This window comes from Oryx dammah, unplaced genomic scaffold (assembly GCF_014754425.2).
Source record: "Oryx dammah isolate SB20612 unplaced genomic scaffold, SCBI_Odam_1.1 HiC_scaffold_28, whole genome shotgun sequence".
In the NCBI taxonomy this organism is placed as follows: domain Eukaryota; kingdom Metazoa; phylum Chordata; class Mammalia; order Artiodactyla; family Bovidae; genus Oryx; species Oryx dammah.
This window is the reverse complement of record NW_024070212.1, coordinates 29,247,084-29,262,156: the sequence shown is the minus strand read 5'-3', so window position 1 is coordinate 29,262,156 and position 15,073 is coordinate 29,247,084. Positions and strand designations below refer to the sequence as shown.

Here is a 15,073-nt window from a genome sequence, read left to right as displayed (position 1 = left end):
AGCCAGGAATGACCTCATCCTTTTCTCCAAGACTCCACCCTGCCGGCCGGGAGTCCTGCTTTTGCAAACCTGGGGCTGGCCCCCGGTGAGCACCTCAAGAGAGATGGGACTCCAGGCTCACAGCTAAGACAGGGACCTGAAGAGAAAGACAGGAAGACAAGACACACACACTTTGGAGCCTGTGGCCTTTATTCATGCCCCACACCAAGAATAGCCAGAGACAAGGCTCCTGCCCAAAGCAGAAAAACACCAGGGGCCTGGGACTCGGTTACACCTGCCAAGTCCCCTACCCCAGATCTGTTGTGAGTAGGAAGTGTATATAAAGTGCTGGTGTGATGATCCTCTGGGGAAGGCCAAAGGGATCAAGAGCCCCACCCCAGGACGGAGGCAACAGGAGGAGGGGCTGTGCTCTGAGGGGCAGGATGTACCCCTCTGTTCCCAGGGTGCTTGTGGGAGGGGGTGTGCCTACGGCCACCACTGTCAGGGCTGGGGAAACTCAATGCAGTCCCGGGCAGGAGGGAATTGGGAAAGGGAGCCTTCAAGGATCCCTGATACACTGGGGTCACAGGGGGCAGAGGGAGTTTCTGCAACCCCCTGAAGGAAGGAGGGGAGGTCTTGGGGATCTCAGAGAATGGGGCAGCCCCTCCGGCGCTTATTCTTGCGGACCTGAAGGCCAGCCCTAGTGGCCATCTCAAATACCTCCCGCACCCCCTCCTTGGTCTTGGCTGAGCACTCAAGGTAGCCAAAGGCACTGATCCGGTTCGCCATGTCCCGGCCTTCCTCAGATCGAACAGGTTCCTGGGAAGGTAGGCAGACAGCGGTCAGAGAAAGCTGCTGGTCAGGTGCACCTCATCTGTATTTACAATTAAAATAATTACTCCAGCCCCCTTCCCTCAAAGCACCCAAGCCTCAGCCACCATGGACAACTTCTAAGCAAGAAACCCAAGACTCATGTTTACCTTCAAATTTCTATCAGCCAGCCGTATATCCCATGGTACTCCCTTCCCTTGACTGAATGCAGATCTACAGTCTCCTGACTCACCTCCCTGCCTCCATTCTCACCCAATCCATCCTCTACAGCTGCCAGAATCATTTTTCTAACATGCTGACCTGACCATATCTGTCCCCAGTTTAAAATCTTGCCATAATTATCTTCAAAGCATTCTTTTCATTCTATTGTCCATATTCCTATCCTGGCAGCTCATCCTAATTAATTCATCCTATGGCTGGAAAGCCACTTCTAGGTGCACAAATTAGTCAGCTCCCTGTCTGGGCCTGGCCTTCCCCAACTGCTTCCAACACCCTCCCCGTCCCATGCCCCCATCAGTTCACACCTCCTGACGTGAACCCAGGAGACCCCAAGCAAAGCATCTACTGTAGGAACCCAGTTCCCTGAGGGTGGCAGTTTTCTTACTCATCTTAATAGCCCCGATGCCAAACTGGACAACAGACAAAACGCCAAGTGACCTTAGACAAGTCACTTTGCCCACGTCACTTTCATCAAATATCACTGGTTCTCTCACCAAGGTACAGATGCAAGGGGGTAGGAAGTGGACCCCACCATCACCTCTAACACAGAGTCAGTAGGAGGGAGGCTCCTTTACCAGCCTGCACGCCCTCGGGGTGCCTTCCTCCGCAAGGGCTCCCAGCCTGGCAATGGCACCCACCTGCTTCATCTTGGCCAGCTCTCTCCGAGTATGCTCATCTTGCCTCAGGTCCTTCTTATTCCCCACCAGGATGATAGGCACGTTGGGGCAGAAGTGCTTCACTTCTGGGGTCCACTTCTCAGGAATGTTTTCTGCATAGACATGTCCCAACAGCGGATGATAGATAAACCTAAGTTTGTGCCTCCACTTAGGCTAGAAGGCTCCCCCTGAGTCCTGTCTTCCCCATGGCAGAGTCTTAGAGGCTCTTCAGCATGAGAGTCCCTTTCACAGCTCAAAACCCCTCCCCATCACAGTACACATGTTCCCAAGTCCTCCGAGGGCCAGAGTTACCACAGAGGCTAAAGGGGCTCCCCAGTACCCACACCCACAGCCTCTGAAGATGATTGAGAGGAGCCCAGGCAAGAGCTCCCTCTGGTTGGTTCCAAGAGGTTCTCAGTCCCCTCCTTCCAACATCCTCACCCAGACTGTCGGGGCTGTCGATGGAGAAGCACATGAGAATGACGTCAGTGTCCGGGTAGGAGAGAGGCCGCAGGCGATCGTAGTCTTCCTGCCCTGCTGTGTCCCACAGAGCCAGCTCCACCTGACACGCAGGACCAGTGCTTAGCTAGCCTGAGGGCCCCAGTCACACACACAGCCTCGCCACCCAGAGGTCCTCTCTGAAATCACCATCCCTTAGGTTCACTGAGCGTCTACCTACTGAGCACCTACTGTGTGCCAGGGACAGTGCTCATCCTTGTCACACAACACAAATAAGGTGAGTCTTTTAAATCCTGAGACAAACTGATCTTTGTGCAGTTTGAGTTGCCATTGTGAGCACCACTATTTTAATTAATCTTCATAAAAACACTTTGAAGAAGACCTTACCATTTCCCCATTTTACATTTGGGGGAACTTAAGCCCAGAGGCAAAGGAATTGGGCCGATTACAGAGCCAGTGTGTTAAAAAAAACCAGGAGGTTATCCGGATTTTCTAAAACTGCAACTTCACTTCCTAACTTTCACTGGTTCCATCAGGGAGAGTAAAACCAGGACGTGGGTAGGTGGTAAGGACAGACATTCTAGGTCCCTAAGTGATGGCGGCTGGTGGGGTTCCAAGGTGAGACGGGAAGGGGGCTGTTAGCCTTTACCTGCTTGCCATCCACCTCTATGTCTGCGATGTAGTTCTCAAAGACAGTAGGGACGTAGACCTCTGGGAACTGGTCCTTGCTGAAGACGATGAGGAGGCAGGTCTTCCCACAGGCCCCATCCCCCACGATCACCAGCTTCTTTCGGATGGCAGCCATGGCCAGGGCTGGCAGGGAAGAGGCAGCAGGGATGTTGGGAAAAGCCAGTGAATCCAAAAACACTTCTCTGGGGCCCCCAAGACCTCTCTGGAAACCGAGGCATCAGACAAAAGGAGGGGAGGGAGGGAGGAAAAGGAGCTTGCTCAGGCATGTTCTTGCCAAGAACCAATTGTTCAGGCAACTGAGCTTGAAATTCCTAATCTCAAGGTCAGGGACAGGTCTCCCCCATGGGTTAGAATGCACAAGTAGAATACACAAGAAGAACCACCCACTTCGGAGCCAGGAAAGCATGAGTTCTAATCTAATCCACTCACCAACTGTGGGCCCCTGAACACCTTGAAGGGTGCTCAGGAACCAGGGGTATCTCCAGAAAAGCCAGTTTTTATCTATTCTACATATCAGAGTTTAAAGTCAGACTTATTTGTTACCAGGATTTCAATACTTTCAAAAGATTAATAATTACAAAGGTCCAATCTGGAACACATTGAACACACTGTCCCTCACTCAGCACAAATCATGCCTGCCCACTGAAAAACGAAGAGTCCGACTGATACGGGTGGGTAAGGAAAGACTCATAACCTAGATGCCAGGTAGGGCTTCCAAGGTGGTTCAGTGGTAAAGAATCTGCCTGCAATGTAGGAGACTCGGGTTCGATCCCTGGGTCAGGAAGATCCCCTGGAGAAGGAAGTGGCTACCTACTCCAGAGGTAGGAGTAGACAGAGGAGCCTGGCGGGCTATAGTCCATGGGGTCGCAAAACAGTCGAATACATCCTTGCGACCAAACAACAGGTGCCAGGTTCTATGTTGGACATTTTGACAAAAATCACTCCCTCTGTCCCCAGAAGCCTAGAAGGTAGTGAGCTTCCCTGTTTTGACAAACTAGGAAAGTGAGATTCATGGAAGCTAAGAGGAATTTGGAGTCATGGCAGGGAAGGCACTCAGAGTAGGGCTGTGTGACTAGAGTCTGTTGCTTTTCTACGTTATCACCCCAGAGGTGGGAAGGAGAGCAGAGCACGGGGAACCCAGACGGAGGGCAGCAGCAGCGGCCAGCCAGCTTCCCTGGCCCACCCCATCCCAGTCCCCAGGGCCCCGTGTACACAAAGGAGGCTCAGTCCAGGCAGTGCCCACAGCCCACACTTGGGCAGGCTGCCTGCCTCCCCCTTCCTCCTGGGCCTGGCAGCAACACTGGGTCACTCAGCCCCGGGCAGGGGACAATGACCACACTGTAGGGAGCCACACATCTATCACAGCAGAGCGACTGAGAATAATCCACTAGGGAATCACCTCCACCCACTCCCTGGGACGGCCCCTTCCTCCCCTCTGTCCAGCTCACCCTGAGGCCCTGCCCACCCCTCCCTGTGACTCAGGGCCAGGAGTCAGCTTCCCGGGGTTTCCATGTGTCCCCTGCCCCCAACACACACCGAAGGCCAGCTGCACAGTTCCTCACACCTTGCCAGCTTCTTTTTGCCCCTGAAGCTGAGCCTCACTTCCTCCTTCCCTGGGGAGAGGAGCTGACCTCCAGCCGGCTGGAGTTCCCAGGCCCCCAGCCTGGGAGGAAGAGAGGGCGGGCTTCGGGCCTGAGATGAAGTCGAGGCTGTGGGGAGGAGCGGGAGCTGGAGCCGGCGCTGGGAGGAACTCCAAAAGGGAGACAAATGAAGGCCAATTCCAGCGCCAGCCACACAGGGAGTGGTTAAGAAAGAAGGGGACGGTAACCTGATCTCGGCCCCAAACCTGGCTTTTTCTCTCAGTCCCACATCCTGTCAAACTAGGCTGAGCTCCCTCACTCCCCACACACCACCACCACCACCTCACAGCCCGGCCCTGGTCTGCCTTTTGGGAAGCGAATATTACAGCCCAAGGCAAGTTCTCTTCAGCAGTGGGATCCCGGGTGGCCTCCCTCCCCTCCACACACGCGTGCACAACGCTGGGATGAGGGGAAGCGGACGTGAATCAGATGGAATTTATAGGAGTTGAGCGCACGGCCACTGTCTAACACCACAGCAGGGGCTTTCTGATATCCCAAAAGGCAAGCAAGAAGGCATTCACCCTGCCAGCTGATTTCCTCCACAAATGGAAACCATCCTTCAGAAAAGGGGGTCTCCTGGAAATTCTACCCAAGTGACCAGCTCCCTCTCACATTCCCACAAGTCCATTGGTCCAACTGAGGGAAGACAGGCCTCCGTAGCCCCAACCTGGCACAGGCAGCTTGATGGACAGATGGAGGGCACTCACCACCAGGGTGAATACCAGTTGCCTAGCTCTGAGTGTGCCACTGCCCTCTCCCACTCCAGCAGGGCAGTCTAGGTAGCACCAGATGGTGCAGGTCAGAGGCCAGAACTCCAGGGCAGGGGCATGCTGGAATGATCTGGAGCACACCCTCCCCCAGCTCAATTAACACTTTCCCTTCAAGCTCAGATGAGTCCTAGACCCAGCCCAGGCCACGCCACGCCACCAGGCCCAAGGCCAAGACAGCAAGGACAACAGCTCCCTGTGAGAGGCAACCCCTGAAGAACTGCCCCACTGACTTCAAGAGGGGCAACCAAACCCCACAGGACGTGGTATCAGTCGAACTCCTGCGGCCTTCCCTGGGATGAAACAGCTCCTCAATCATCTCAAGCTTTCCAGATGAACCAGGGGCTGACGACCACCCCTGATGTCTAGGGAAGAAATCAGATACCTCCTCCTCGACTTGAAAACTAGAAGTGACTTGGCCTCAGGTCCCCCAGGCCAAACCCCCAGGATACTCTTTAGCCAGGTTGGGGAGTGTGAAGGAACACACACACACACACACACACACACACATACACACAAACGGTTTGGATCCTTCCCAATTTCCCGTACCTTCACTCCAGGCCGGCTCCAGAAACCATCCTGGGTGAGGTCCAGACCATGGAGCAGTGGCAGCCCCCGCGGTCACACCCCACCCTTATTCCTGCCACTTCACAGTCCCGGCGGGGTGGAATTCCCACCTCAAGCCGGACTCGGGCCCCAACTCACACCCCAGCCAAGGTCCACCGCGGGCCGCCAGACTGGGGAGCTGAGCATCTACGCGGGAGCTCCCTCGCGGAGACCCAAGTTGCCCCCTCTCCTCCTCGCCCTGCCGAGCAGGTTCTGGGAAGCCGAGAGAAGGGAACGGACTTCGACTCGGACACCTAGAGGCGAGAGGCCCTGCGGGACAATTCCCGGCGCCCCCCACGGTAGCCCAGGAGGGCAGGGAGGGGCCCAGCCGCCCGGATCCCCGCGCCGCCCAGACGCCGCGTACGAGGGGAGGGAAGGCGCCCGCGCTCGGGCCAAAGCCCCTCCCCGGCCGGCGCCCCGAGCTCCAGCCAAGTGGAGAAGAGGGAAAGTGCTCTGCCGGGGACCAGTGCCCAGGACTCCGCCGCCCACAGCCCCAACCCGGGGTACCTTCCGCTCCGCCGCTTCCAGCTGCGCCGCGGGTGCGGGAGGCAGAGAGTGACCCGCGGGGCCCCGCCGCCCCGCCCTCCTCCAGCGCCACGGCGGGGAGGGGCGACTGGCCGGGAGGGGCGGGCCGGGCGGCTCTTGGCTCCGCCCGCCCTCGGCCCCGGTCCACGGCCCCAGGCGGTAGCCCAGCGCTGGCCCTCGGGGTCCGGGAGATGCCTGGACGGCGGAGGAGCGGGCGGCGGGGCTAGGCGCGGCGAACTCGACCCGGGAGGACTCTGCTTCAGCGCCACCTTCCAGCTCTTACGGGCGGACCGGCGTCGGGAAAGTTGAGAGGCGCCTGGGGTGGGGTCAGGAAAGGGCCGCTGCTGCCCTCCCGTGGCTGAGCGGCCACCCGCGCCTACACCACCTGGGTGGTGTCCCGTGGGAGGCGGGACTGGGAAAAGCGGCTTCGGGGACGCCGGAGGAAGGGGCTGCGGGAAATGCCCACCCTCTTAGAATCGTTGCGCAGTAAGTACAGCCCAGCATCATCCCCCAGCCTCGGAGACCTTTCAGAACCTTTGAGATTCAGGGGCACTTGGTTCCACCTTGCAATTCCCTTCCATTTCTCTACCCGGAATTTCCAACTCCTACCCATCCTTCAAAGGGCATTCTTGGAAATCTTTCTGGATTCCCCAGCTAAGAATTCGGTTCCCACCTGCACTGTCTTATTTCTGTGCTTCTAGGGACACCTCCCAGGTGCTCTAGAGGCCTCCCAGGTGGCTCAAGTGATAAAGAATTCGCCTGCCAATGCAGGAGACACAGGCAGGAGAGGCCGGTTCAATCCCTGGGTCAGGAAGATCCCCTGAAGGAGGAAATGGTAACCCACTGTAGTATTCTTGCTTGGGGAAATCCCATGGACAAAGGAGTCTGGTGGGCTACAGTCCATGGGGTCATAAAGAGCCAGACAAGACAGAGCACAGTTCACATGTAGCACAGGAACACCTAGCTTGCTTTGACTTGTGTGTTGAGTATTTACCAACACGTGTATCTTTTTCCCTGAAAGGTACATGAGGAAGTGAATGGAGGATGAGGAAGTCTACTTACATTTTATTAGCTTGCGCAGGGTACACTACATAGCTTTTAATAGTCATCACAGATTTTTGGGCTAAGTATACACATCCCCTTTTACCTGTAAGGAAACTGAGGCTCAGGAAGTCAGTGACTTGTCCAAATTTTGCCATATGTACATGGCAGAGCAAAATCTCAGAGAGTCAGGCCTGTCTGGCTCCAAAGCTGGTCTCTCTCCCTGCTGCCCACTGTGATCCTTCAATCTGTCCCTTCTCACTTTCTGGCACAATGTGTGGCACATAATAGGTTTTCAACAAATATTTGCTGAATGAATGAATGTTACAAGTCATACAGACTTTAAAGATCTGACAAGAAACCCACACATCTGCTAAATGAGGAAACTGAGGTCCACAGCAGTTTGGTCCCAATCCTCTTAAGTGGCTCAATAGACCTAGCTATGTAATCAGTTCAGATCAGTTTCTATCTTCAAAGAACTTGTGATCTAAATCCAGAATACAGACAAATTAAAGATAAGTAATAGTTATTGAACCCTTATTACATAGATCGGGCTACGCATACATGAACTACTTTAGTCCTATAACCACCTCGTGAGGTAGTACTGTAATGCCCATTTTTCCAGAAAGCAAGTTGAGGCTCAGAGAGATTGCACACTTCTTAGTTGGATTTTTGGCACCAGGACCCAAACAGCAGGACTCTCAGCCCCCTGCTACTTCACTGCTACTCTGTACCAAGTCCTCATATAGACAGTTACAGTACAAGAGGCGAGCACTGTAGTGCAGGCATGCATGGGCTGTGGAAGAACAGAAGTGTTCAAGTTGCAGTGATGCATAGATTTTAAATGTGTTGGAGCTACGCTAGACCCGCAGAGTTGTGGAAATCCCAAGAGGGTGGTGGTGGAGAAAGACAGGACTGGAGAAGGAAGCAGTGGCCCCATCAAGAGCTGAGGGTTAGGGTTAGCTGAGTGTCCGTTTTGGTCTAGGTGCAGTAAGGAGCCACTGAAGTGCTCTCTCAGAGGAATCACCAACTTAGATTCACGTGGTAGAAACGGCTCCTTGGCTGCTGTGTGTAATCTTTACTGGGTAAACAGGGAAGTGGCTTGGGAATGAAATCAGCAGGTAAGTTAGGAGGCTTGTATACTGAAGGACTACAGTAGTGACTTTGTGTGTGTGCTCAGTCGTTCAGTCGTGTCTGACTCTTTGCGACCCCATGGAGTGTAGCCCATCAGGCTCCTTTGTCCGTGGGATTTCCCAGGCAAGAATACTGGAGTGGGTTGCCATTTCCTTCCTTCTCCAGGGGCTCTTCTTGACCCAGGAAGCAGACCCAGGGATGGAACCCACATCTCTTGTGTCTCCTATATTGGCAGGTGGATTCTTTACCACTGGGCCACCTAATAGAAATATGTTTTTAAATATTTAATCATCAATACTTTATGATTGGCTAGCTTGATGAGGGAGAAAGAGAAACCAAAGGTGATCAGCTCCAAGAATTCTAATTTGAGTAGCTGAGCTGGTGCCCCCTGAGATAGAGCCAGGAGAAGGATGTATTTGTGGGAGAAATGATGGATTCATTTGGAGGAATGTTGAGTTGAAGTGCTTGTGGGATATCTAGGGGATGTTTGGAAGACCACTGGGATATGTAGGTCTAAGGTTCAGGAAAAGTCTGGACTGGAAAGGGTGCCTTGGAAGACACCAGCTCTAGGATGAAGCCACAGAACAGGACGAGAGTGTGTGGAGTAGGAAGAGCAGAGCAAAGAGCCTAGGAACATTTCATTTTTAGGGCTCTTCTGGCATTCCTTCCACCACCCCAAAGACTTAAAACTTCAGTTTTAAGTCAAAGTAAATAAAGACACACATCTTTATTCATCTGGTTTATTTGCCAAGAGCTATAACTGTAGATCTAACTGGCACCCCTTCTTCAGTTAAGTTGCCACTACAGAAGGTCAGGGAGACAACTTCAGAATTTGGGTTGGGAGAGGCATAAGCATGGAGAGGCTGGGATGGTGGTGGGAGGTTCAGGGCTTGAGCCTCTCAGGAGTAACTGCCTGGCCCTCCCAGGGGGATGACGAAGACTGAGATATCATCCCCGGAACCCAGCTTGTTGTTGGGGAGACGCCAACCACGGTCCCGGGGTGTGCCCCGGGCCCCCAGGACCAGAGCTTGGGCCAGAGCTGTGTACCTGCCAGGAGCACATGTGCACATTCATGTACCAACACGTCTATGGGAAGGTGGGTACACAGGCCCTCACGTGGGTCTCCCAGCATCGCTTCCCTTGTCCCTTCCTTCCCCATCGTCATCCCCTTGCCACCATACAACCCCTACCTGCTGGGGTCATTGGGCTCATAGGCTGACAGCACCCTGTCCACAGTGGCAGCTACCTCACAGTCACTGGTGACATCCCACAGCCCATCTGTTCCCAGGACTAGCACGTCATCTGGGCAGTGCTCGAACTGTGTCAGGTCATACACTCGTACCTGGTGGGGCAAGAGGGTGCAGAGGGAGCCTGGTGATAAAGCAACCTCGGGTGAAAGCTAGCCCGAGACCCCCAGAGGGGGGAGGGCGCGGCTAAGGAGGCACCCGTGCAGCTCACCTCAGGGAAACAGGAGAGGAAGGGCTTGATGGGCAGGGTGGAACTGCAGACCCTGAGGTTGTGGTCTCCCAAGCCCCGGGTCACCCCAATGGTGGCCATCACTCGAGCCTAAAGAAAATGAGGAGGGGGTGCTGCTCTAGCCCTCTCCCGAGTCTCTGGGACCATGGACCCTCTCCACCCCGACCCTCAGGTAGAACCTCCACCTCCCTAGACAAGTTGTGGTGGGTCCTCCTGCCCTCTCCCACCTCTACCATGGAGTTTACCTTTTTGCCCTCCCCACAGACCAGAGGAAACCTGAGATCCTCCAGCTCGATCTTTTTGTAGGCCCTGGGGAGGGGGAGTAGAGGAGGCATCACCCAGGCATCAAAGCCCCTCTCCCCTAGGAGCCACACCCCTTATACAAACCCCTTAGGAAGGGGCACACACCCCCCAACTCCCAGCCTAGCCCGGCTTCCAGCTTCCACCTTGCTGCTGGCCATGGACTGGTTGTGTTGCCATGGAAATGGGCCCCAGCTCTGAGGGAAGTGTTACCAGCCAGTCATGTTCTGGTCCCGGTACAGCATCCTCTGCCCCAGCTCCTTAGGCTGAACTCTGCGGGGGAACTCGAGGTGGGTGAATTCACCACCCAGCAGCTCTGGTTTCAGGAAGCCCTGGGGTTGGGAGTGACCAGAGAGAGCAGAGGGCCACAGGGCATTAGGTTTACAGGACATCCTAGTGTACAGATGATGTTAATTATAGCAGACCCTTATGTGGAGTTCAGGTGGGAGACCTGGGTTCAATCCCTGGGTCAGGAAGATCCCCTGGAGAAGGAAATGGCAACCCACTCCAGTATTCTTGCCTGGAGAATCCCATGGACAGAAAAGCCTGGTGGGCTACAGTCCACGGGGTCCCAAAGAGTTGGACATGACTGAATGACTAACACTTTTTACTTTAAGTGTAATTTACTCTGTAACATGCACTGTTCTCATATTAACATATACTAACTCATTTACCCTCATAACAGCCTTTAAGGTAGGAAATCCTGATGCATGGAGAAGCTAAGGGAGCTGTCAAAGATCACACAATTAGCAAAGTCCTGAAACCAGAGCCTGGCAGCCCAGCTCCTAAGCCATTGCTTTAAAGCCCAAGCCATCCTGTTCCTTAGGGGCCTTGCTGTTTCCTTTCCCCACCTCCGACTGCACTTCCTTCCTCAGTGGGGGCCACAGTGGGAGCTTTGGGGCAGCCCACGTTCCTTCCTGTTGTGTCCTCCACTCCAGCCCAGCCCTGCACTCCTTAGTCTGTGAAGGGGCCTTCCCAGTAAGCTCCAGTAAGGAGCTGTCTGTCTGTATGGTGGGGGTGGGAGAGTCCTTGGGACCTGGCAGTACAGAGAGGCACAAGATTCCACAAGGAATGAGAGAAGAGGGTTTGGTTCTTACTTACAAGCAGCTGAAGACGCTGGCGCTCAGTCTCCGGGGTGAACTCCCGGGACATTGGAATGATTTCACCATTCCGGACAATGATGGCTCTGCCCAGAGAAAGAAAAGATTTGGACTTGGCTCTCCTCAGCACCCTCTCATGAAGAATTCCAAAAAGACAAGGCGCGCCCTCAGAGTCCCTCACCCAGACCTCATTTTTTTTTCCCCCTCATAGTTACTTCAAGCCATTCCTTGTCTGTGTTCCCTCCTGACCCCATCTAGTCTTTGATTTTTAACACACACCACTTCATTCTCTTCTATTCCTCCATCCCAGAAAGTTGACCGCCACCCCCCCGCCCCGTCCACGGGGTTTTTAAAAGCTCCCACCCCATACCTGCTGTCACCTGCGTTGGCCACATACACCTTGCCTAGCAAGTAGACCACAACCAGCGCACAGCAGCCCCCTTCCACTTGTTGGCCACGCCGCTCCCGGGCCATCTGCCCATCCTGCCATGAGGAAGGGTCAAAGCGGGGTGGATGAAGAAGAGACTCAATACACAGAGCCACCCAGCCCACATCTGCAGAAATAAACTGGCCCAGGCCAGCCACACTGGTGGAGTGGAAGGAAGACATCTGTATAACACACCCTCCTCCCCGCCTCTGAACCAAGTTCTGCTCAGGTTTTTGAAGCTGTTATGGGTTCTCAGAGTCACCTCCTCAGGCCACCTGACTCCTATACATAGTTGACCAGAGTGTCAGCCTGGCAGGCCCTTGGCCTGGGCCACCCACTTACCATGAGCTGGAAGGCATTCTCAATGGCACCCACTACCAGGCTCTCATGAGTCACTTCCTTCTGTGAAGACCAGCAGGATTGAGGACCAACCAACTGAGAGGAATCAGAGGAACCTGGAGCCCCCGGGGTGGACGGGAGGCAGAGGGGGGGCGGTAAGGGGTCCTGGAGTATCTCTACCAGGTCTTTTAGCTGCTCCCGAATGTGGCGATGCAGAAGCCTAGAGGCCATTTCAGCAGCCCCGCCCCCTGCATGCCCGTCAAACAGACCCCAGTAGTAGAAGCAGAGTCCCTGGGGAAGGAAAAATTGGAGGTGAGTGAGTGTGTGTGTGTGTTTTATGCAGGGAGAAAAGCAAGACTCTGGGCATCCATATAAACATGAGAGAGGAAGTCAAGAGTTTGGTATTAAAGGCAAATTAGATTTATTCATTCATTCACCAAGGGCCTACAATGTGTCTAAAAGCAAAGTATCAAAAGAGTCAAACTCAAAGGATAAAGATGCAAACATAAGCAATGGTAATTATTTAAATCATCAATAAATACATGAGCATCCACATTTTAGGTGGAAAACTAAATATTCATACTGACATGGTAGACTCTAACTGAGCAATGTCAGATAAAGGTTCTGTGCCATAGGCAGAAAGCTAGTGATTTAGGAGGTATTGCATGGCTCAGATGAAAACTAAATGCCTAGAATCCCTGGGGAGAGGTGTCTCCCGTGTCTCTGGAGGCTAGGAAAGGGGGTGGGGGGCTTACCTGGCCTCGGCTAGGCTCCCTAGGTGCCCCTGAAACACTCCTCCGGCCTTCCACATACACCACTTCACAGCAAGCCTGGTCCTCATTGTGCCGGCTCTTGCCAGCGTTGATGACCCTATCAGGCCAGAGTGACCACATCAGGTTGGATACCAGGCCAGGTCCTGGAATAACTCCCACCTTAGACACACATACCCTCTCTGGCCTGCTGGCCAAGCTGAGAAAGGTCACAGCCACCTGGGAACCAGGCCAGAGGGAGGAGGAGAAGGGAGGCAGGGTAAGTCACAAGGAGTACAGTCTGGGTGTCAGGCTCCACCGCCTTCTAGAAAGGCCACAGCCACAGCAGCACTTTCCCACCTCAGTCCACCCACCTCTGGCTAAGGGGACATCCTGATGGTGCCACTGGGGGAGGGCCTGGATGAAGGGGAGGAGGTTTTAATTCCTGGCTTGCCAAGATCCTACATCCACCCTGGTGCGCCTCCCCGCAAACTGTTCTAGTGCCCTATCCACAAGACCCCACCCTACCCTCACGAATACACCCACCTTTATCCTAAAATCATCCAGTGAAAGTTTCTGCTGCTTTGTTTTTTTGTTTTTGTTTTTTGACCGCTTGTGGGGTCTTAGTTTCCCAACCAGGGTGGAACCCGAGCACCCTGTGTTGGAAGCTTGGCGTCTTAACATGGAAGTCCCAGTTTCTGCTGCTTTGGCAAAGAGTAAGTGTACCAGCCCATATCAGGAAAGAGGAATTGAAATAGGGTAGGAGTGGAAGACCCCATGGACTGTGCTGGAGCCACACAACCCCAAACTCTTTCCAAATAGGAAGTGATAGTGGGGCCACAGGTCCACCAGCCACCACCCTCAGCCCCTGGGCACCCTCAGCTTCCTAAGTGCTCTGCTTTCCCAGCAGATGCATTAAAAATCCACGGCCCCTAAGGGAATTCCCTGGCGGTCCAGTGGTTAGGTGCTTTCACCTCCAGTCCCGGATCCCTGGTCAGGGAACTAAGATCCCTCATGGCATACAGACAGACAAACAAAACCCAGGTGGCCTTGGAGCAAGCCGGCTGCTCCCGCCACTCTGACCACTCTGGCCCGAGGGTCCACTCCCTTGCCTGGCCAGGGCAAGTCCACCCACCAACGGGTGTTCAAGGGGGACCTCCCGCTTCCCTCGGGCGCTCCCCAACCTTCCGCCCCTGGGAAAGCCGGCGGCAGCCTGGTGTCGCGGGCTATTTCTGGGTGTGGAGGGGGAGGGGAACGGTAAGAGGGACAGGGAACTAGGGCGCTGGGATCGGGAAGCCCAAGGAATTTTTCCAGCTGCCATCTCCTATGTTACAAGGGACCCCCGGCCCTTGACACCTCCCCTCTCTTGGCCACTAAACAACGGGGCCGCGGCTGAGAACTGGCCAACTCATCGTTCACGGGCCCTTCACCCTCCCGGCTCTGGGAGAGAACAAGGTTCTGAAGCGGCGCGGGTGAGGACAGTCAGCGAGCTAGAAGATCCTGAGAAAAAGCTGCACCCGACTTGAGAAAGGGCTGGGAGCGGGTGCGGCCCGAAGCCCAGGGAAAGCAAAGGTCCTGGGAAAAGGGAGCCCCCTGGCACCGAGCGCGGCGAGGGGGATGCATCCCAGGGCCGGGAATGCCGAGGTGGGGAAGAGGTTGGGAGGGGGAGTCCCATCCTGGTTAGGGTGCCCCTGGGGGCGCTCACTCGGCGTAGCCCGTGCTCCAAGGCAGGCGACGGCCGGTGTCCGGAGGGCTTTGCACAGCCCGGCCAGCGTGGTCGTCGGCGCGTCGGAGCCCCCCGGGGCTCAGCTGCAGAAAAGTCGGTCGGGAGAAGCTTGCTCGAGCCTCTACTGTCCTCGCTGGCGCCGCACCCCCGCTCCCAGCCCTGGCCGGAGGGCTCCTAGGAGCTTGTGGAGGGGCAGCGGGTGGCGCCGAGGTGGCGTTGGGCAGGTCTGGCGACTTGGGGCGCGAAGGCGGAGCGCCCCCAGAGCTCACCAGGTGCGCCACGGCCGAGCGCACCCGGTTTAGCATGCTGCCTCCCTGCCCCGCCCTCGGCCGTGGCCCCGCCCCAGAGAAGGCCCCGCCCCCTAGGGCTCGCGAGGGGCGGTGCTCGCTCTGGTCTGTTCGGTCCCTCC

At 55.2% G+C, this 15,073-nt stretch overlaps 2 protein-coding genes across 7 annotated transcripts; both read right to left on the bottom strand.

Moving 5' to 3' along the window:
- Positions 1 to 166: 166 nt before the first annotated feature.
- Positions 167 to 6,453, bottom strand: RHOC (ras homolog family member C). Of its 6 annotated transcripts, none has more exons than XM_040231032.1 (5): positions 6,355 to 6,453; positions 2,794 to 2,957; positions 2,127 to 2,247; positions 1,668 to 1,798; positions 167 to 798 (listed from the first exon to the last, which is right to left on the bottom strand). In XM_040231032.1, the coding sequence occupies exons 2-5, from the start codon at positions 2,947 to 2,949 to the stop codon at positions 625 to 627; spliced, it is 582 nt and encodes a 193-aa protein (XP_040086966.1). In that variant the 5' UTR covers positions 2,950 to 2,957; positions 6,355 to 6,453; the 3' UTR covers positions 167 to 624. The 6 variants fall into 6 exon arrangements, with proteins under 6 accessions (XP_040086966.1, XP_040086962.1, XP_040086961.1 ...); XM_040231028.1 differs by having other exon boundaries at positions 2,794 to 3,036; positions 6,355 to 6,398; XM_040231027.1 differs by having other exon boundaries at positions 5,791 to 6,357.
- A 2,818-nt stretch (positions 6,454 to 9,271) lies between these two features.
- PPM1J (protein phosphatase, Mg2+/Mn2+ dependent 1J) lies at positions 9,272 to 14,996 on the bottom strand. The gene is made up of 10 exons (XM_040231020.1): positions 14,644 to 14,996; positions 12,945 to 13,059; positions 12,193 to 12,480; positions 11,794 to 11,906; positions 11,425 to 11,509; positions 10,537 to 10,655; positions 10,269 to 10,332; positions 10,006 to 10,113; positions 9,738 to 9,889; positions 9,272 to 9,594 (listed from the first exon to the last, which is right to left on the bottom strand). Exons 1-10 carry the CDS (start codon positions 14,967 to 14,969, stop codon positions 9,447 to 9,449), a joined length of 1,518 nt encoding a protein of 505 aa, XP_040086954.1. The 5' UTR covers positions 14,970 to 14,996; the 3' UTR covers positions 9,272 to 9,446.
- Positions 14,997 to 15,073: the final 77 nt, after the last annotated feature.